Below are 22,016 nucleotides of genomic sequence, written 5' to 3'. Positions count from 1 at the left end.
CACTCAGTTGACTTAAAAGTTCCACTATGAGACCCCCAATTTAGCCAAATTTCAAAATTGTGCAAATTGCATGTGTGATACATCATTGGAAAGCTTAAAATCTTAATTCTGTGGGGCAAGAAAAATTTTGAACAGGATGGCATATTAAAAAATGTTTTTAAAACCCCTAAACCAAGTGTCAAGACACAGCTGTGAATGGCCTAAGTGGAACTTTTAGGGGATTTTATGGGTGAAGCACAGTGATATAATGAGGGTCGCAATGCGGAAATCGCAGACATCAAGGAGTGGTCGAGATTTTCGTTTTCAAATATTTGCCCTTATCAAGGTTTAAATTTTTTTTTTTTTTTTTTTTAATTTGTCTGGATCGATTATTTATCATCTAAAATATCTACAAAAATGTGACAGTAACAAAAAAAAAAAAATACAATTCAGCGATAGTTATGAGTTCGTGTCTGTAAATCGGTTATCTTTTTCATTGTGACATAATTTGTTTCAAAGTTTAATACATGCGAGTGTATTTTATAAAGTTTTGATTTTTTTTTTTTTTATAAACTAAATATTAGACAACAATTAATGATTCTAAGCTAAAAAGTATAGACATTTTGAATAATTAATATAATTAATTACCTTCTTTTTATGGCTGGGTTGAAACAAAAGCGGCAGCGCGGTGTCTGTAAACACGGGTCTCCAGGGTAAAACAGGCAAATTAAAAATGGTTCAAGGGCTTCTTGCGCCATGAAACTGCTATGGCAGCATATAACCATATTTTCTATCAAACACAACAGTTCTTTTAGCTTAAATACAGCAGTTTATTTTAGAGAGGGGTGCAAGAACAGAAACTGCCTTTTCAGCCTTGTCTGTTTTATCCGCTATATCTCGTAGTCGTCAATATTTTTGGTTGTACTTCAGTAGGTGTTGCTGTTTTGGTTAGCAACGGAGATCAATTGGCTCAGCAGTTAACGCTGTATACAAATTCTACACAACTGAGTTCAATTGCGAGGTCTGTTATTTTATTTTCGAGCCTTAATGTGACGTCAAAATGTAAAAAAAAAAAAAAAAAAAAAAATCACAAAGGTATATTTGGGAAGTTTGATGATGGCAATTTTTCACAGGTTTGATTCAAAATATTATTCACTTATTTGCTGTCCTCTTTTTTTCTAAAATCGTTCAAATCCAAAGCTTTTGCACTTCTAAGAATTGTGTGCTCCACTACAATTAATGCTAGCCGATCCAGATTAAAGTCCTAGGAAATTAAAATTAAGTTTTCTCTTATTTCTGTCATATTCACCTTTCGATATCTACATGAAAAAATAAAGAATTGGCCTTATTGTTCCAATACCTTTCAAAGTAAGTATGAAGATAATCTGGAAATGATGTTCCTAATTAAATTGTTCTGTTACCTGATGACGTTTTTCCCCCGTCTGTAACTATTACAAAATGCTTGCCTTAAATTTATTGGACAACAATACAATTTTATTAAATCTAAATTCTTAGTCATCGTTGAAGTCCACCCAGTACATCAGCTCTCCGAACTACAGTCTGGTGTATGACTGCACTAAAAGGACCCAGCATGTCACCTCTCCTCTTGCGCACACAAGTGACAGCTTGATAACCGGGCCGTCTCACAAAAAAAGAGCAGAGAGCCTTTTTATGTATGCTGGACAGCCAATTATTCTCCCCCTCCGCCCCCACCTCACCTCCATCACTCATGTGTTATTAATTGTGCAGCGATTGTCTCCGTCTTGTTTTAGTGAGTGCAATGCCTCCTCTCCGGGGTGGCCCAGGGATTAATATTTTAGAATGAAAAATAAATGAGATTACCCATCAGAGTCTGCAGCAGCACGTCCCGGGGGACAGGGGCTTGCACTCAAGCAACTCGCGCTTCGCACTCAGCCAGCAGACAGTGAGCTCAAGACCAATCAAGCGAACGCAAGGCAAGGCCATTCAACCACGCACATCGGCCCCCAACAAAGAGCTCTCATGCGGCCCCGCTTTTGTCGAGGCCAGCCCAGTCTAAACAGGCCAGCTCTGTTACCTGCTGCACTACACGGCTAATGCAGCGCCAAGCAGAGCGTGAGCCTTTCAAGCACCTGTGGCCTGGGGCACAAGCCATCTCTGTCAATATTCCCTTGTAAACACTACAGATAGGTTCCATTTGGGCTAGTTTGTAGTGTTTACACTGAAATGGATCAGTACCCGCAAGGGTGTACAATCCAATTAAGTCAATTTCGAGCCCCTTTAATTAGAGTGCATGACAGTCAATGGCAACGTTTACATGGGCACATTTATTCGGTTTGAAAGCCTGATTGGATTAAAAATGCGTCATGTACTAACCCGATAAAGCAAATTCGGATCAAGATTTTATTCTGAAAAAGAGGGGTGGTTTATTTTGATCCATAATCTGTTTGGCGCGCATGAAAATTCCAAAATTTCAGAACAAACCGTCTTTACTGTGCATTTCTGTGACGTCAGTATTCGCGTTTCTGTTATTCCTGGAAGATGATCGGATTAAAAATGCGTCATGTACTAACCCGATAAAGCAAATTCGGATCAAGATTTAGTTCTGAAAAAGAGGGGTGGTTTATTTTGATTCATAATCTGTTTGGCGCGCATGAAAATTCCAAAATTTCAGAACAAACCGTCTTTACTGTGCATTTCTGTGACGTCAGTATTCATGTTTCTGTTATTCCTGGAAGATGATCGGATTAAAAATGCGTCATGTACTAACCCGATAAAGCAAATTCGGATCAAGATTTTATTCTGAAAAAGAGGGGTGGTTTATTTTGATCCATAATCTGTTTGGCGCGCATGAAAATTCCAAAATTTCAGAACAAACCGTCTTTACTGTGCATTTCTGTGACGTCAGTATTCGTGTTTCTGTTATTCCTGGAAGCTGCTAGAAGCAGAGCGAGCTGAAGACAAGGCTGGCAGAAGACTGAACTGGTCTATATATGAGACGAACATGTTGTTGGAGAAAATAAACTATTTTACAATTGTTGAAAGACCTGAAGGTAGAAAAACAGGCAAAAAAATTAAATAACATTAACAATAAAGTACAATTGGTTAGAACAATGTTTTGTTGACATGGGTGTCGCTACGGCTTTTATTTTACTACTATTTCCTATATGTTTGGGTAATATCGGATCAACATTTTTAATGTCAATGAAATCAGTGCATCCTATCATAATTTTAATCCGAACTATCCGGATTAAAGGAATTTTGTACTCATTAGACCCGTCCCAACTAGTCGATGTCATCGATGACGTAAATGCGTCGATGAACACAACATCCCGTCGACGGTTAATGAAGGGATAAAAAAATATATGCGTGGAAAGTTGAGAACCACAGTCGCTTGGTATGCAAGCAGGGAAAGCGGCACAAAGCCAAAAAAGTGCACCAGAGTGGCCAAAACATGGACTCTTTTCAACAAAACAAAACTGTTGTGTCCTATATCTTCAATGCCAAGCTTGGCTGCACATCAGCTGTGAATGAACACCGAAAGCGCCGTCACCCAGTTGTAATTTTGGAAGACGAGAGGAGACAACTAGCTGGCAGATCATAAGTCCATCTAACTGACAACATTTTTTTTTGAAGTTGCTAAGCCTGTCGCGATATGCAATAAGTCCATTTATCGCACGGTAAATAAAAATGAGGGTGGTAATTTTCATGGCTTTGTTTTATCGCCAAGTGCGTGCATGCGTGTACACGTGCGTGTTGATGGCATATGAGACTCCAGTTCTTTTCACAGATGTTTATTGGTCATCAACACGCTGTAGAATTAAACTTCAGACATACAAAATAAAGAAACGCATCTACTGTATATTAAACACTGTAAAAGTTAGCGTTGCTACATTGAGGCTAATGGGGAAAAAAGACAACCTATTTTAGCCTGCTATAAAACATTGGCAGTCTTCTCCGAAACGCAAACTTGTGGTTAAAAGTTGACACTTCAAACATGAAAATCGCTGATGAAACATTGCTGGTTAACAGCATTTGCAAACGAAAAAAATGGGGAAAAAAATTCCTGACACCACATGCCATGACGAAAAGTGCTTTTTTTGCGGAGTGTAAAGCTTACGGCCCCCCTCTGGAGCCAGGCCTGGAGGTGGGGCTCGAAGGCAAGCGTCTGGTGGCCGGGCCTGTCCCCATGGGGCCCGGCCGGGCTCAGCCCGAAAAGGCAACGTGGGTTCCCCTTCCCATGGGCTCACCACCTGTGGGAGGGGCCAAAGGGGTCGGGTGCGTAGGGAGTTGGGCGGCAGCCAAAGGCGGGGGCCTTGGCGGTCCGACCCCCAGCTGCTGAAGCTAACTCTTGGGACATGGAATGTCACCTCTCTGGCAGGGAAGGAGCCTGAGCTGGTGTGTGAGGCAGAGAAGTTCCGACTAGATATAGTCGGACTCTCCTCCACACACAGCTTGGGTTCTGGTACCAATCCTCTCGAGAGGGGTTGGACTCTCTTCCACTCTGGAGTTGCCCATGGTGAGAGGCGCCGGGCAGGTGTGGGCATACTTATTGCCCCCCGGCTTGGTGCCTGTACGTTGGGGTTTACCCCGGTAGACGAGAGGGTAGCCTCCCTCCGCCTTCGGGTGGGGGGACGGGTTCTAACTGTTGTTTGTGCTTATGCACCGAACAGCAGTTCAGAATACCCACCCTTTTTGGAGTCCTTGGAGGGTGTGCTAGAGAGCACCCCCTCTGGGGACTCCCTCGTTCTACTGGGGGACTTCAACGCTCACGTGGGCAATGACAGTGAGACCTGGAGGGGCGTGATTGGGAGGAACGGCCCCCCCGATCAGAACCCGAGTGGTGTTCTGTTATTGGACTTCTGTGCTCGTCACGGTTTGTCTATAACGAACACCATGTTCAAACATAGGGGTGTCCATATGTGCACTTGGCACCAGGACACCCTAGGCCGCAGTTCGATGATCGACTTCGTAATCGTGTCATCGGACTTGCGGCCGCATGTTTTGGACACTCGGGTGAAGAGAGGGGCGGAGCTGTCAACCGATCACCACCTGGTGGTGTGTTGGCTCCGATGGCGGGGGAAGATGCTGGCCAGACCTGGCAGGCCCAAACGTATTGTGAGGGTCTGCTGGGAACGTCTGGCAGAATCCCCTGTCAGAAAGAGTTTCAACACCCACCTCCGGCAGAACTTCTCCCTTGTCCCGGGGGAGGTGGGGGACATTGAGTCCGAGTGGGCCATGTTCCGCACCTCCATTGTTGAGGCGGCCGATCAGAGCTGTGGCCGTAAGGTGGTTGGTGCCTGTCGTGGCGGCAATCCCCGAACCCGCTGGTGGACACCAGCGGTAAGGGATGCCGTCAAGCTGAAGAAGGAGGCCTATCGGGCCTTTTTGGCCTGTGGGACTCCGGAGGCAGCTGACAGGTACCGGCTGGCCAAGCGGACTGCGGCCTCGGCGGTCGCCGAGGCAAAAACTCGGACATGGGAGGAGTTCGGTGAGGCCATGGAAAATGACTTCCGGATGGCTTCGAGGAAATTCTGGTCCACCATCCGGCGTCTGAGGAGAGGAAAGCAGTGCACTATTAACACTGTGTATAGTGAAGATGGTGTACTGCTGACCTCGACTCGGGACGTCGTGAGTCGGTGGAGAGAATACTTCGAAGCCCTCCTCAATTCCACCGACACGCCTTCCTTTGAGGAAGCAGAGTCTGGGGACTCTGAGGTGGGCTCTTCGATCTCTGGGGTTGAAGTCACTGAGGCGGTTGGTAAGCTCCTCGGTGGCAAGGCCCCGGGGGTGGATGAGATCCGCCCGGAGTTCCTAAAGGCTCTGGATGTTGTAGGGCTGTCATGGCTGACACGCCTCTACAACATCGCGTGGACATCGGGGACAGTGCCTCTGGATTGGCAGACCGGGGTGGTGGTCCCCCTTTTTAAAAAGGGGGACCGGAGGGTGTGTTCCAATTATAGAGGAATCACACTCCTCAGCCTCCCCGGTAAAGTCTATTCAGGGGTGCTGGAGAGGAGGGTCCGTCGGGAAGTCGAATCTCGGATTCAGGAGGAGCAGTGTGGTTTTCGTCCCGGCCGTGGAACAGTGGACCAGCTCTACACCCTCAGCAGGGTCCTCGAGGGTGCATGGGAGTTCGCCCAACCAGTCTACATGTGTTTTGTGGATTTGGAGAAGGCGTTCGACCGTGTGCCTAGGGGAATCCTGTGGAGGGTGCTCCGGGAGTACGGGGTACCGAGCCCCTTGGTAAGGGCTGTTCGGTCCCTGTACGACCGGTGTCAGAGTCTGGTCCGCATTGCCGGCAGTAAGTCGAATTCGTTCCCAGTGAGGGTTGGACTCCGCCAAGGCTGCCCTTTGTCACCGATTTTGTTCATAACTTTTATGGACAGAATTTCTAGGCGCAGCCGAAGCGTTGAGGGGGTCCGGTTTGGTGACCTCAGCATTGAATCTCTGCTTTTTGCAGATGATTTAGTGCTGTTGGCTTCATCAAGCCGTGACCTCCAACTCTCACTGGAGCGGTTCGCAGCTGAGTGTGAAGCGGTTGGGATGAAGATCAGCACCTCCAAATCCGAGACCATGGTCCTCAGTCGGAAAAGGGTGGAGTGCCCTCTCCGGGTCGGGGATGAGATCCTGCCCCAAGTGGAGGAGTTCAAGTATCTTGGGGTCTTGTTCACGAGTGACGGTAGGAGGGAGCGGGAGATCGACAGGCGAATCGGTGCGGCGTCTGCAGTAATGCGGACGCTGCACCGGTCCGTAGTGGTGAAAAAGGAGCTGAGCCGAAAGGCAAAGCTCTCGATTTACCAGTCGATCTACGTTCCTGCCCTCACCTATGGTCACGAGCTTTGGGTCGTGACCGAAAGAACAAGATCCCGGATACAAGCGGCCGAAATGAGTTTCCTCCGCAGGGTGTCCGGGCTCTCCCTTAGAGATAGGGTGAGAAGCTCGGTCATCCGGGAGGGACTCGGCGTCGAGCCGCTACTCCTCCGCGTAGAGAGGAGCCAGCTGAGGTGGCTCGGGCATCTGGTTCGGATGCCTCCCGGACGCCTCCCTGGAGAGGTGTTCCGGGCATGTCCCACCGGCGGGAGGCCCCGGGGACGACCCAGGACACGCTGGAGAGACTATGTCTCTCGGCTGGCCTGGGAACGCCTTGGGATCCTGCCGGAGGAGCTGGTTGAAGTGGCTGGGGAGAGGGAAGTCTGGGCTTCCCTGTTAAAGCTGCTGCCCCCGCGACCCGACCCCGGAACAAGCGGAAGATAATGGATGGATGGATGGATGTAAAGCTTACGATTAGCGGTTTAGCAAACGTACTTCCAGTGAACATTTCAAAAATAAAACAGGCATGAAAATGGGTCAGGGTTTAAAAAGGTGAGAAGGGTGTGGAGGAAATATGTTACAGTACACTGTACACCCCAACAAAATATTGACCTCTGTCGACCCACACTGTGTTTCAGCAGGGCCGTGCAGAGACCGGTGGAGGGGCGGGTGCTCGTAGATCAAAAGGGGCACATGAACAAGTATTTAATACACCTTAAAACAACATAACTTCAATTTTAATCAGCTTTAGATAATAAATGGCTGCGACTGTGACATACTTTAATTGGGAGGGGGCAACAGTGAATAGAAATCAAAACAGTCATCAACACTTTCTGGCTGTGACTCAGTCAGCCTGCCTCTTTCCTTCCTTCAACATCTGCATCAAAACTTCCTTCCTTAACTTGTTCATCTGAGAACAAACCACATCAGATGGTCACTGAGCCACCAACAGCACAGTTTTCTCAAAACTATTATTTCATTATTATCCATACTTAACAACTCTAGCACCTAATGATTAATAAAGCAATGACATAAGATCTTATAGAAAAATAACATTGTAATTGTGTTTATAATTGTATTTAATACCCGACTATCCTTGCAAACTTGTTCTTACCAGGTCTGCTATTCACCCAGCTGATGAGGTATCCACTGCCTTTAGCAGCCTCATCCAACTCCTTTTTTTATCCCTCAATCTGCTTTACCTACGAGGCATGTCTATGTAATGAAATATAAATATTAAAAAAAAAACAACACAAAAAACAGACTCCTCGGTGGCTTTTAGTTTTAAAGCTTTCTTAATTTCTTTCTCTCTCAATAACGATGGAGGTAGATTTGTGTTTTTATTATTCAATCAAAAAACAAAGTTACTTCTATCAAAAACAAAGTTGCTTCAATCAAAATACAGTATATACTTTTAATCCCGAAAAAGTCCCTTCAATAAAAAAAAAAAAAAAAAGTTTTTACCACCTAAAAAATATAACCAGAATTAAGGGGCTTCTGACTCAACAAGACATGGAAAAACTTATGCATGCATTCATTTTCAGCAGATTGGACTACTGCAATAGTATATTTACAGGTCTTGATAAAAAATCAGTCAGGAAGCTGCAGCTAGTACAGAATGCTGCAGCCAGAGTCCTCACAAATACAAGGAAGCTGGACAACATTACACCGGTTTTGAAATCGCTACACTGGCTTCCAGTGAGTCAAAGGATAGACTATAAAATACTACTGCTCGTCTACAAAACACTTAATGGCCTTGGACCAAAATACATGCTTGACTTGTTAGATTCCTATGAGACATCTAGACCCCTAAGGTCGTCTGGAACGGGTCTTCTGCATGTTCCAAGAACAAGAACCAAGCAGGGTGAGGCAGCATTTAGTTATTATGCTCCTCACCTCTGGAACAAGTTACCCGAACGTCTGAAGTATGCTCAAACTGTTAGCTCCTTTAAATCAGGGCTAAAAACGCTTTTGTTTAGCACTGCATATCCATAACTGTCTATATATTTCAATCTACCTGCCTTCTATTCCTCTTGTGCTTATCTCCATTGCTGATTTCAATGATTACTATTAGTAGTAGTTTTTGCTTTATTTTTATTTTTGTTTTATTTTTATTTATTTATTTTTATTCTGTGATTAAATGCGATCTTTTGTCTTGGTTTTTACGTTGTGTTGATTTAAATGTGATTTTTATGGTCTTCATGTGATGTAAAGCACTTTGAATTGCCTTGTGTTGAATTGTGCTATATAAATAAATTTGCCTTGCCTTGCCTTGCCTTTTTGATTGCAAAAATAAATTTGAGACAAAAAAAGCATTTGAAAACTTTTTCTTGATTGAAACAAATTTTTCCATTGAAGTAATGTTGTTTTGCATTTGGGCCACATTTTGGCTAGGACATTTGTGTCTTTATTATTCAATCAAATAAGCTGCTTCAAACAAAAAAATATACATTAAAAAATGTTTAAAACATCATAATTCTTACATTTTGAAAAGCTTGAAAACCATTTATAAATGATACTTTGGTGAAAAAAGTGAAAAAACATGTCTTATATATATATGTATCTTTTTTCCAATGTAAAATCTGAATAAATACATTGAACACGCACAAAAAAATGGGGGGGGGGGGGGGGTACTTCGCGGTTTTCGCTTATTGCGGCGGGTTCTGGTCCCCATTAACCGTGAAAAACGAGGGATCCCTGTATTTCTGCAAAAGCTTTAAGAAGCGAGAGTCATTCCCACCACTCGTCGGGCCGGTGTTGTGCCGACACCGGCCGTCAGCTCAAATCCAAGCCGAAAATAACGCGTCTCCGGCGGACGACGGGAGCGATGTGAGGCGCTCCCTCCATCCGAGAGCATGACGCTTAATTTGACTCAACAGTGTGTTTCTTCATTTATATTACCGCTAAATACACAAGCTTGACGCCAATTTAACGGGAGCCATTTTTCACGGGAGATTTGGCAAGCTCTGGCCGTGTTCAACGCAAGCAGCAACGAATGGGAGTAACTTTATTATAACGCAAAATATGAAAACGATTGAAACCCTTACTCACCAAATTCAATCTGCTGGCAAATACAGGCAAGTGTGTATGCTGCGCTCTGGTCTGCCCCGGTGTGGATAAGGCCTGCTTTTTGTTTTCGCAGCTTTGCAATGCAACCAAAGGCTCTCCAACTCCAAGCACTCCATGTAGCCTACACGTAAGGAGTGCGCGCGATTGGAATAATGGAATGCCGTTTGGGCCAATGATTGGTTCTCGTGAGCGAAGCATCTAGAAAGATTTGCTGAATGTCCAAGTGTCGCTTTTTTAAAGGACCGATTTCTGAAGTGCTCAGTTTACGTACTAACTTAACCACATGATGATAATAATAATAATAATTAAATAAAACCTCCCGCCCCCCCAAAAAAAAGAATTTCTCCTCGGATCTACGCAATTCACGTAGGTCGCCCTTTTTGACTTCAAAACGGCGAATTTCGCCGAAAGGTGAGAGATTTTCATGCCTGATAAAAGCACGTCATGTTCGTCATATAAAATACGATTTCTAGGTTTAATCCCACATACTTCAGACTTCAGATTCTGCACTAAGAAAAGCTTTAAAATGACACCCTTTATGAAAAATCTGATTGGCAATAAATAATTATTATAATACTATTATATATAATAATATACTTTAATATTGATGCAATATACTTTTTTTTTAAGAATTGTTTTGAATCATGTTGGAAAGGCAAAGTCAGTGTTCTGAATCTAGATAATGCTATCCGCATTTGACCTCATTGTTTATTTATGATTGATTACTTTCATTTATGTGTTTATTTGTAATTTAATAAAGAATTTAAGTGTTCCAAAATGTTTTTTGTGAATTAATAAGCGTCAACAAAAATTTCATTGCCAAATTAGTATAAAAAAAAAATTTTTTTAATTAAAAATTATTAGATTAGTCGACTACTCGTAGAAATAGTCGGATGACTAATACGGACAAAAATAGTCGTTTAGGACAGCCTTAGTCCTTGTAAACACAGTCTATTTCAACAACTACCAATGGCAATTATCTAGCACTGAAAAATATGTTATACTGTTCTTCTTCAGATGTGCAATTTTTGGGTGGTTTCATGAATGAAGTATAAAAAGTAGCGTTGCTCCGATACCGATAAGGCACTAAAATGACTTCAATGGTAACGCGTAGTACTAAGATATAACACGCCGATGCTGTGCGATATTTATTTTCAAGATTTTCAACCACTGGTCGGCCTACCCAAGATGGCAGCAAGATATGCTCGCCACCATAAAAAAGGAGCTTTTGTCGCCCTTCCCAAGACGATGATTGATGTCTTATTGTGTGGCATCGTTCTGCCGTGAATTTAATTTAGTTTATCACTAGTTGACGTCCAAGCCATTTGCAGTGGGAGGGTCCCTACCATATCTATATAAGAAAATATTGTATAATTTTTCAAAAACATGGTATCGGTACAGTATCAGACTTGGCCAATTTCACACTGCTGGGTGTCAGAATCAGTAATGGGAGCCAAAAATTTGCTTTGTGCAACGTTTATAAAAAAAAAATGCAAACTATGATGCTGTGTAAAGATTCAGAATACATTGTTTAACTGTTGGTTTCTTTTTGTCTCATTACATCACACTCATTTTTCCCAGATTCAGTTGTACGTGATGATATGAACAACTACATCAGCCAGTACTACAGTGAAGCAACCAACGGTGAGTCACTTAACACTGAAGCATGCTTTCAGTTAAATGTACAGTGGGGCAAATAAGTATTACGTCAATCACCAATTGTGCAAGTTCTCCTACATGAAAAGATTAGAGAGGCCTGTAATTGTCAACATGGGTAAGCCTCAACCATGAGAGACAGAATGTGGAGAAAAAAAAACTGAAAATCACATTGTTTGATTTTTAAAGAATTTATTTCCAAATTAGAGCGGAAGATAAGTATTTGGTCACCTACAAACAAGCAAGATTTCTGGCTGTCAAAGAGGTCAAACTTCTTCTAACGAGGTCTACCGAGGCTCCACTCGTTACCTGTATTAATGGCACCTGTTTTAACTCATCATCGGTATAAAAGACACCTGTCCACAATTTCAGTCAGTCACACTCCAAACTCCACTATGGCCAAGACCAAAGAGCTGTCGAAGGACACCAGAGACAAAATTGTAGACCTGTACCAGGCTGGGAAGACTGAATCTGCAATAGGTAAAACGCTTGGTGTGAAGAAATCAACTGTGAGAGCAATAATTAGAAAATGGAAGACATACAAGACCACTGATAATCTCCCTCGATCTGGGGCTCCATGCAAGATCTCACCCCGTGGCGTCAAAATGATAACAAGAATGGTGAGCAAAAATCCCAGAACCACACGGGGGGGCCTCGTGAATGACCTACAGACAGCTGGGACCACAGTAACAAAGGCTACTATCAGTAACACAATGCGCTGCCAGGGACTCAAATCCTGCACTGCCAGTCGTGTCCCCCTGCTGAAGCCAGTACACGTCCAGGCCCGTCTGCGGTTTGCTAGAGAGCATTTGGATGATCCAGAAAAGGACTGGGAGAATGTGTTATGTTCAGATGAAACCAAAATAGAGCTTTTTGGTAGAAACACAGGTACTCATGTTTGGAGGAGAAAGAATACTGAATTGCATCCGAAGAACACCATACCTACTGTGAAGCATGGGGGTGGAAACATCATGCTTTGGGGCTGTTATTCTGCAAAGGGACCAGGACGATTGATCTGTGTATAGGAAAAAGTGAATGGGCCATGTATCGAGAGATTTGAGTGAAAATCTCCTTCCATCAGCAAAGGCATTGAAGATGAGACGTGGCTGGGTCTTTCAGCATGACAATGATCCCAAGCACACAGCCAGGGCAACAAAGGAGTGGCTTCGTAAGAAGCATTTCAAGGTCCTGGAGTGGCCTAGCCAGTCTCCAGATCTCAACCTCATAGAAAATCTGTGGAGGGAGTTGAAAGTCCGTGTTGCCCAAAGACAGCCCCAAAACATCACTGCTCTAGAGGAGATCTGCATGGAGGAATATGCCAAAATACCAGTAACAGTGTATGAAAAGCTTGTGAAGAGTTACAGAAAACCTTTGGCCTCCATTATTGCCAACAAAGGGTACATAACAAAGTATTTAGAGGAACGTTTTTGTATTGACAAAATACTTATTTTCCACCATGATTTGCAAATAAATTCTTTAAAAATTAAACAATGTGATTTTCTGTTTTTTTTTTTTTCCACATTCTGTCTCTCATGGTTGAGGTTTACCCATGTTGACAATTACAGGCCTGTCTAATATTTCCAAGTGGGAGAACTTGCACAATAAGTGGTTGACTAAATACTTATTTGCCCCACAGTATTTTATACCAGTTAGACCGGAGCTACTCTGGATAAGAATCAGAGAAAAATAGCTAAGAATAATCAGAAATTGGCGTTTTATTAGAACAAATGTAGTTCAAATCTTTCAAAAATTTAAATTTGGTAAACTTGCTCCTCACAATGATTAAATCTAGGTAACATTCATGACTGTCTTTGCGCCCTCCTCCAAAAAATGGAGATGTCACAGTTGTGTTCTCTTCGCTGTTTCCTTGGCAACTATGGACAGATTCCTGTGCCCTACACAGCAGAGAAAGGGCAGCTAACTATGACAGGAACAAATAACAAAAAGTGATTGTTGTTCTGCCTTTTTTTGTTTTAAGATGGCAGATCTTGTGGCTTAGGGACTCGTGTCGTTACCACAGCTGCCATAGACATCCACCTCCCAACCAATCACATCCAATCCAACCCCCCTCACGACCTGAAGCTGAACTACAGCTCCCACCGGTGCTGCACGCCTTCCTTCTCTGGCCAGGAGCAGAGCACGGTGGTCCAGGAGCTCCTCTCGTCTCTCTCCGAGGACTCCTGCCTTGCTCAGAAGGGCCTGACGGTGGACCCGGTCAACCTTAAGCTCCCCAGTCCCACTGGCTCCGAGAAGGCAAGCCCGGAACAGGACAACAGAATAAGGGTGTTCAATCGCAGGAACCACCAGGAGAGGCAGGGACGAGGTTGCGTCCTGCTGCAAACCAAGCCGCTCATTCACCTGCAGGGCGGCGCCACAGAGCCCTCACTGGAGGAGAAGTACCTACTATTGGGTCCGGCAGACACACCTCTCGGCCACATGTCGGACACATAACACATTTACATTGGCACTATATGGGAAATAAACACGACTGAACTGCTTTGCAGTGTGCGTGCTTGGCCTAAAGTGCGGTGGTGAGTTTGCATTTTCTCCTCACAATAGTCCATTTTTGATGCATTTGGTTGCTGCGTACAGTGATTCTAGAGTTGACATGTCTTTACAGAAGACTTTACATTCCATGGTCCTCCATGATGGCTTTGATGAGAAATAGCCACATATACAGAACGTAGCACAATAAATCCAAATAAGCCCCACCCAGGTAGAATTCAGGGATGGGCGGAAAAGTATGTCTTGATGCAATTGAGGAAAATGGAGTGCAACCACTTGTCTTAGTTGGTGTCAGAAGAAGCACAATAACTCATGGCCAACTCCCACTAGCCCGTTGGAAAGGTTTCTGGTTTCAGAACAGGTATCCCCTATTTTAAGGTCTACCCTATCAAATTGCTTTATAGCACCAACAGAACCCATGTGCCTGTTTGTTTAAAATATTTTGAAAATGTATTTCTATGGCCTCAAAATTGCTTAAAAAAAAAAAAAAACTATGACATGACTCAGACAAAAATTAAATTTCTGCCACTAAACATCACCATTGTAGCAGGAACCAACCGGTCCCCATTGATTAAAAGAACGACTTTATATATTCTTTTGTATAAATGACTGGTACACAAAGTAATGGTTTCTATGTTTTAGAGCAGGAGTGTCCAAACTAGAGCATAGATCTTGAGCCCGAGCCCGAACCGAGTTTTGGGCCGGGTCGACTTCTCTCTGGCTAACTTTTTAAAATAAATTAGGGCTGTCAAACGATTAAAATTTTTAATCGAGTTAATCACAGCTTAAAAATTAATTAATCGTAATTAATCGCAATTCAAACCATCTCTAAAATATGCCCTATTTTTCTGTAAATTTTTGTTGGAATGGAAAGATAAGACAAGACGGATATATGCATTCAACATACTGTACATACAGTAAGTACTAGGGATGGGAATTGATAGGATATTTAAGATTCCGATTCCATTATCGATATTGCTTAACGATTCGATTCTTTATCGATTCTCTTATCGATTCTAATTTTGGGAAAAAGAAGAACAAACGTTTTGATTGGCATCGAGTTTGTTTAATCAGAACTCACAACCTTACAAACTCACAACGAAATCAAAAGAGGCCCAAAGCCTCAATGTTAACTGTGGCAATAAGTGGCAAATACACAAGAATGTGTAACATTTTACTGAAACATTTATCTAATAGAAATAAAAAATATTGGTATATATTGGCAGATAGGTTGTTGTTCTGCCTTTGGCAATATGTGTTAAAGCAGGGGTCCCCAAACTTTTTCCTGTGAGGGCCACATAACTTTTCCCTTCTCTGATGAGGGGCCGGGGTCAGTTTGTAACAGAAAAAGTGTGACGATTGCAGAAGTGCATAAATGTAAAAAATTATTGTTTTTCAGAAAGCCACAATCAAATAACCCTTTCTGGATTCTTCACGGAATGAAAGTAAATAAAATAAAAATAATAATATAATAATAATAATTAATAATAAAAACACTATTAATTAAATAGATAATAACCAAATAACCCTCTCTGAATTCTTCAAGGAAAAAGGCCAGGAAATAAATAACACGATTGAGAAAAAAAAAAAAATTCAAAATGGCCGGACCAAATGTGGAGGTGGGCCGTATTTGGGCCGCGGGCCGCAGTTTGGGCACCCGAAGAAATGCCGCATCCAAGCGAGTGAGCGAGCGAAGTGAGAGAGGGAAACACTTCTACGAGCCTACGTTCTTTGTTAATGTTAATATCTACAGAGGCAACGCCTGTATGTATCATCTTTTGTGTTGTTGTTGTGTTTCCACTCGCGATCGGACATTTAAATCCAGTTGTGTAGTGGTTTGAACGATGTGCTAATGCTAGCGAACGAATGCTAACCATACTGTTATTAGCAGCTAATCATCGCTGATTTACGTTGATGCAAACCTGTTTGTTATTGAGGGACGAAATTGATTTGTTTCATTTCTATTCTTAGTTTCACTCTTCAAGTGATGGTTGAATAAAGTCAGCAAATTATACCAACGTCTTCTGCATCGTCATTTGGGAGTTTAGCTAGCTGTATAGCCAGAACTGAGCCTTAGCCCCTCACTGCGAGGACAGCGCAGTCGTATTCCCTCCCGATGCAGTTATCTCCAGCTTGCAATGACTACAAGTGTGCTTTGTTGTAATTTTTCCTCGTGAAGTGAAGACACACTTTCGAGCGTTTGAACCTACGTGCTGTCATTGTTATGTTTATGGCTGCAATGCTCGTGCTTACCCGTCGTAACCTTTCATTTTCACACTCTTTCCTGGTGAAGTGTAGTCAAACTTTGGAGCGAGTGGTTCTTGGCGCCATGCTAGTTTGATGCGTCTGGACAACAAGACACGTCACGACGCAATACGCGTCTTTAGGAATCGTTAAAGGGATCGTTAAGGCTTTTTCATTGTGATGTCGAGGCCTCGAAACACTCGGAACCGGTTCCGAATTGGAATCGGATTTCGATTCCCATCCCTAGTAAGTACTGTATTTGTTTATTATAACAATAAATCCACAACACGGCATTAACATTAACAATCTTTCTGTGAAAGGGATCGACGCATAGAAAGACTTGTAATTCTTAAAAGATAAATGTGAGTACAAGTTACAGTCATTTTATATTAAAAGTAAAACCCCTCTGTATGTTTTCGTTTTAATAAAATTTGTAAAATTTTGGGCAACATGAATGTCAGTGGTGGCTGCAAATGGCATATCTTCTCTGCATTATGTTCAATACAGGGTGTTAAGAAAAAGTTTATCTCCTGTCATTCTTCCCCACGTCGCTCACCACAATAGTTATAATTGTTGTAGAAGAGATGCCAAAGCATATGCCAACAAGTAGCGCGGCCCCAATGAGTGCCTCGTCTTGAAGGCATACAAACCTCGTTCGTGTGTCCTTTCCTCCTCCTCTGTCTGTCTGTGGCTGCGCAGACGCTACGGAGCATGTGCTCCGCGTGCAGTACCTCGTACCAAGCCCCTCGCCCCTCCCCTTTCTCTTCGTGTCCCCTCTCTGAGTGAGCACAGCAGCTGAGCCACTGCCAAACCTCGCTTCAGACACGTGAAAAAGAGAGAGCGACATAGAGAATGGGAGAGAGCGCGAGAGAGAGGGAAAATGACAGAGCCGGCTCTCCAGAAATGGTGCCGGCACTCATCGTTCACTTCAAAGAGCCGGCTCTTTGTACCGGTGTTCACTCCACTCACTTGTCTCTGCCTCTTAGCTCTCAATATACATAAAACGGCGCCATTTTAGTCTGTTTGCGGCAATGTATGAGTTGATCGTCCCGTGCATGCGTGAATTGCGTTAAATATTTTAACGTGATTAATTAAAAAATTTAATTACTGCCCGTTAACGCGATAATTTTGACAGCCCTAAAATAAATATATATTCATATATTTATACTAAAAGGATGTATGGATGTTAAACTAAGGAATATAAAATAAAATAAAACAGATAAAGATAAGACAGAGAAGGCGCTGTGCATTCCTGCGCACTTGAACGCCGTGGCTCCACCCTCTTTTTAATCTTCCACTCCTGAGCTGGCGTCCTCTGCAAGTCCGCATCCTGGTATTTCCGTTTCGTTGTGAAGCAGCAAGAAGTGAAAAACAACCTAACGACGGGGGAATTGAAAAGGCACAGGTATGAGTGGGATATGGAAAGACTTCAAATTTATTGTTGACGATGCTATACGAAAACCTGTGTCGGCTTCGCTGAATGAAAACGAATCCGGTGCTTTGCTCTCATACGATAAATATATTTAACAAAATTTTCCAGCGTTATTTCGTTGTGTAAATGCATTCATAATGATCATAAAAATATGTAGACTATTTAAACATTGAGGAAACTTTTTTTCTGCCAACTCGAAGAGATTAAAATCAATGTCAAATCCACTATCCGCCTGATGGAACAGACACACAAATATAAAAGATATATATGTTTATTGATCATCTTACAGTCTTGTTTAACTGGGAGAATTTGTTACAAAATAGAGGCTTTAATTTGTTATCATTATGCACAGGCATCGTCACAAATGTGATCACACAAAACGCAACCACGCATCGCATCCCTGCATTTCCTCCTTCTCCTTTGTCCTCACAAATAAAACATAAAATTTGGGGGTTTCTTTCGGGCTCTGGCCTACAAATAAAACATAAAATTGTGTTTTTTTGTTTTTCGGGCTCGCGCCTACAAATAACACATAAAATTTCTGTTTTTTTTTTTCGGGCTCGGGCCTGCAAATCAAGTTAATTGATCAGGCTCGGGCCGTGTTGGACTTAAATACCCGCAGGCCGGGTCGGGCTGGATTTTTTAGGGCTGATCTAACCTCTAGCCCAAACTTTGACCCGCGAGACAACAGCTACTCGCTGCCCAGTTTTATTGGCCCGCAGCAAATTAAAAAAAACATTTTTGAATATGGCCCACACTTCAAGCCCAAATTCAGCCTACATTTTGTTGCACATCTCAGCTTTAAAGGGTGCTACGGATAGAAAGACATGTTGTTCTGAAAAGATAAATGTTAGTACGAGTTATAATAATTTGAATCTTTTTTCGTTTTAATAAAATTTGTAAAATTTTTATTAACTTGTAGGTCGCCATTGTTGTTGACGTCGCAGGGCGGTGACGTCACATGGCCACGCTGCCGGACTTCCACCGTGTCACTCTTCAACTACATTAACATGTCGTCGGTTCTGCCCTTCCAATTTGAACCCTAGTGGAACATTAATGTGAAAGACAGCAAAAGCAAAATGACCAGGAAAGACAGGATGAGTCGAGTAGCGTTCATTTATCAAGTTTGCTAGTGACAGCACTCCCCTGCTCTAGTAACGAGGCCAGGAGAGTGTATGATGTCAAAAACTGTTTGGGGATAGTTAGCATCCAGAGCTGCCGTGTGCTTTAGATATGATTCGGGTATACAGTCAAAAACATCAGTTTGATTATTTTTGCTGATAGCCCAGGGCCGTGCATCACAAAAACGTTCTCTACCGAGACCTGTAATGGCGTCTTACCTTATTTTGTCAAGTAAAAGCAGATGTCCAGATTGTTCATCATCCTGCCGGTTGCTTCCCATTGAATAAGCGACACGGAAAACGAATAAATGAATTAATGCCCATCAGATTATAATGACGCCTTATTTTGCACATTGAGATCTAAGAGGCAGAGAAAGGCGAGTGGAGGCATTCAGATTCTTCGCTCGGACTGCACCGTTTATTGGCATAAGCTTCGGCAACTCCTTCACAACAAACATAAGTATCATATAGTGAAAATACAACAAAATAATATTCATATCTCACAAAAAATAATGTTCACAAAAAGAAAAGCACTTCAATCTGTATTAATGAGGCCCTATTCCCACACAGTTAAACAACAATGGAAAGAGAACTGGCATTTACAGATTCACAATCAAAATAGATATGCAAAATACAAATAAAACTTACTCAGACTTTGGTCAAACTTTAAACATTTTAGCAACTCGTTTAGCTCAACAAATACACTGGATGGCAATATTTAGTAACAATATACGAACTATTATGCTGGGAGCCATTATCAGTGGTCTCGTACGTTGTGAAGACAACATTTAAATATGTCTCCAAACTAGTCCACATAGGGCCGCAGTGGGTGCAGGATTTCACTTCAACAAACAACACCACACCTTTTCACCAATCTGGTGTTTTGTAAGTGTAATCAGCTGATTTCAGTCAGGTGCTTCTTGTTTTAGTACAAACCACATTGGTTAAAAGTTCTGTGCTTGATCGGTATGAACAAAAACCAGGACCCACAGTGGCCCTCGAGGACTGGTTTGGAGACCTCTGATTTAAATGAACGTAAGAGACAATGGAGCCGCAGTAAACGGGAAACTACGGCTACTCAGTCGAGGGACAAAATGCTCTCATTCGCTTGATCGCTAATTAATTTAAAACTCGCCATTGACACCTTGTGGTGTATTTAAATCACTACCTTACATTGTTAAAGAGTGACACTGTGAAGTACGGCAGCGTGGCCATGTGACGTCACCGTCAACAATGGCGAGTGTTGGAGGCAGTCTTTCAGGTCCTCCGCGCGTTCGTTTTCAATTCAGGTGAGACGGCTAGACTGGATTGCATATTAAAAGACTGGAAGCAAGAGGTCAATACTGCGCAGTTTTAATTTCAGAAATTTCTGGGTGCATTCAATGACAGAACAAAGCTGTGTAGAGAAATGCACACCGAACAGAGAGTTCGGCGTTGCTTATATTGTACTTAGAAGGAGGTGTGTCTGTTTGGTGACAAACTCATCTTACAAAATAGGTCATGACCCTTGCTCGTTGGCAGTTAAAAGTCCATGATTATTGTTGGCAGTTAAATCAATGAAGGGAAACTAGAATATCAGTATTTGGTTTTACATTAATTTTGAAAGAAATAATGCTGTGCAATTAAATTGCGATATCCTGGATGTCATTTTGCGGTTTTATTTTTGTTCTGCAAAGTTTCGGTAAGGCTGGCATTGAGTGATCATGTTTCACTGCCGTTGACGGTGATAGACATCTAATCCATTTTAACTGGCACGGCTGCCATTGCCAGAGTTAAATTGGACTGGACCTCTATCACTGTCAATCGTAGTCAATGAATAAATAAAAAAATAAAAAGCCAAAGGTTTCTACCCGATTCAGATCTTCTGTTCAACAAATGAACGTGTTGGCCATTGCATCCTTTGATTTATCTGAAAGTGGCCCTCGGAGAAAAAAAGTTTGGACACCCCTGTTTTAGAGGATTTGTGAACAGGTATTCCGTCACCCAGTAGTTACAAACAACCCATGACAGAGGTGATAAATCATCATGACACATATGACGTTAAAATGCTAAGCGTGATTTATTTGTATTGCCAAACAATATGAATGAATGCAAAGAATAGTCATTGTGGTAATTATATGTAAAGGCCCGGGTGATTCATAATGCTGGACTTGAGGTGTTAAGTGGGCCAGAAGACGTTTCAAATAATCCAGAGTAATTAAATCCTAAAGATGACATCCACACCGCCCTCTTCTCTGACAGCATTAATTTGGTACTCCTAGAATATTGAGAATAATTTTCCAGTCCAATAAACTGGTCTATCGAACTGATCATTGATTTTACCCTATTGTCCAACATGCATCCCTAGTGGACTTGAATGTGTTATCGAACACGTTCTTGATCAGGAATCATCACTTTGAACTGCTTTTGATGGCACTGAACTTTCTACTCATGAAACCAGCAAAGGGCCGATTTGGCCTTCAATGAATTACAGTAATCCAAACAAACATGCATTTCCTCAAAGTTGGATTTCCCAACAAGTGAAATGAGGGGATTGTTATTACTCAAAAGCATTTTTTTGTTTTGTATGTTTTCTATGATCTTTTTTTTTTTCACCATTATTCCCAAAAAGTCACAGTTTTTGTTTTGTTTTTTTGTTGTAATTATTATTATTATTAATTTTTTTTTAATCAATTATGTTTACAACTTGTTTAGTTGGACATGACAAAAGTCATGCCTTAAGTACACTGTTTGTTGTTATAACAATAATTGGGATGTGTTGATTGGAATCAAATGTCACATTTTTAAACATGGCTGATTCTTAATAAAAATGGAAGTGTTTTGAGTGTGGTCCTTTTAAATAGCAGGCAAATTCTTTTGCACTTTAATGTTTACAGGCTCTTTTGTAAACTTGATATACTTGGGGAAGACTGTGGGGTGCGTGTCGGGGGTCATTTCCAATGCAGCTGTTGTCATTTGTTGGAAAATAGAAAAAATAAAATGTTAGTATTTCCTTAACTGCTCTCTGTTTAGTTCCTATCAAAGATGTATGCATCGTTAATCATATATTAAAGAAGCAGGAGTATATGATTTCACCCTGAATAGTTTAAGAATGATTAGAACTATCACGTTTCACAAAGTCTGAGTTTCTCTGGCAACCTCTGAACAATTTTTATTGGTCTTTGCCTACCGCTGACAAGTATAGGTCAGAATTTCCATGCCATGGACAGCGCTCGAGG

General features: G+C 42.2%; 1 protein-coding gene across 4 annotated transcripts in view; it reads left to right on the top strand.

Moving 5' to 3' along the window:
• Nucleotides 1-21,721, top strand: part of LOC130914338 (transmembrane protein 266-like) — a 103,306-nt gene extending 81,585 nt beyond the window's left edge. For 3 of the 4 annotated variants that reach the window (XM_057833442.1, XM_057833434.1, XM_057833419.1), the window contains 2 exons: nt 11,422-11,484; nt 13,475-21,721. In XM_057833442.1, the coding sequence (XP_057689425.1) occupies nt 11,422-11,484; nt 13,475-13,947 (536 nt within the window). In that variant the 3' untranslated portion in view covers nt 13,948-21,721. The remainder of the gene's footprint in view (nt 1-11,421; nt 11,485-13,474) is intronic. The other variant, XR_009062891.1, reaches the window with a different exon arrangement.
• Nucleotides 21,722-22,016: the final 295 nt, after the last annotated feature.

Source organism: Corythoichthys intestinalis, chromosome 1 (genome assembly GCF_030265065.1).
Source record: "Corythoichthys intestinalis isolate RoL2023-P3 chromosome 1, ASM3026506v1, whole genome shotgun sequence".
Lineage (NCBI taxonomy): Eukaryota > Metazoa > Chordata > Actinopteri > Syngnathiformes > Syngnathidae > Corythoichthys > Corythoichthys intestinalis.
This window is presented reverse-complemented; position numbering and strand designations above follow the sequence as displayed.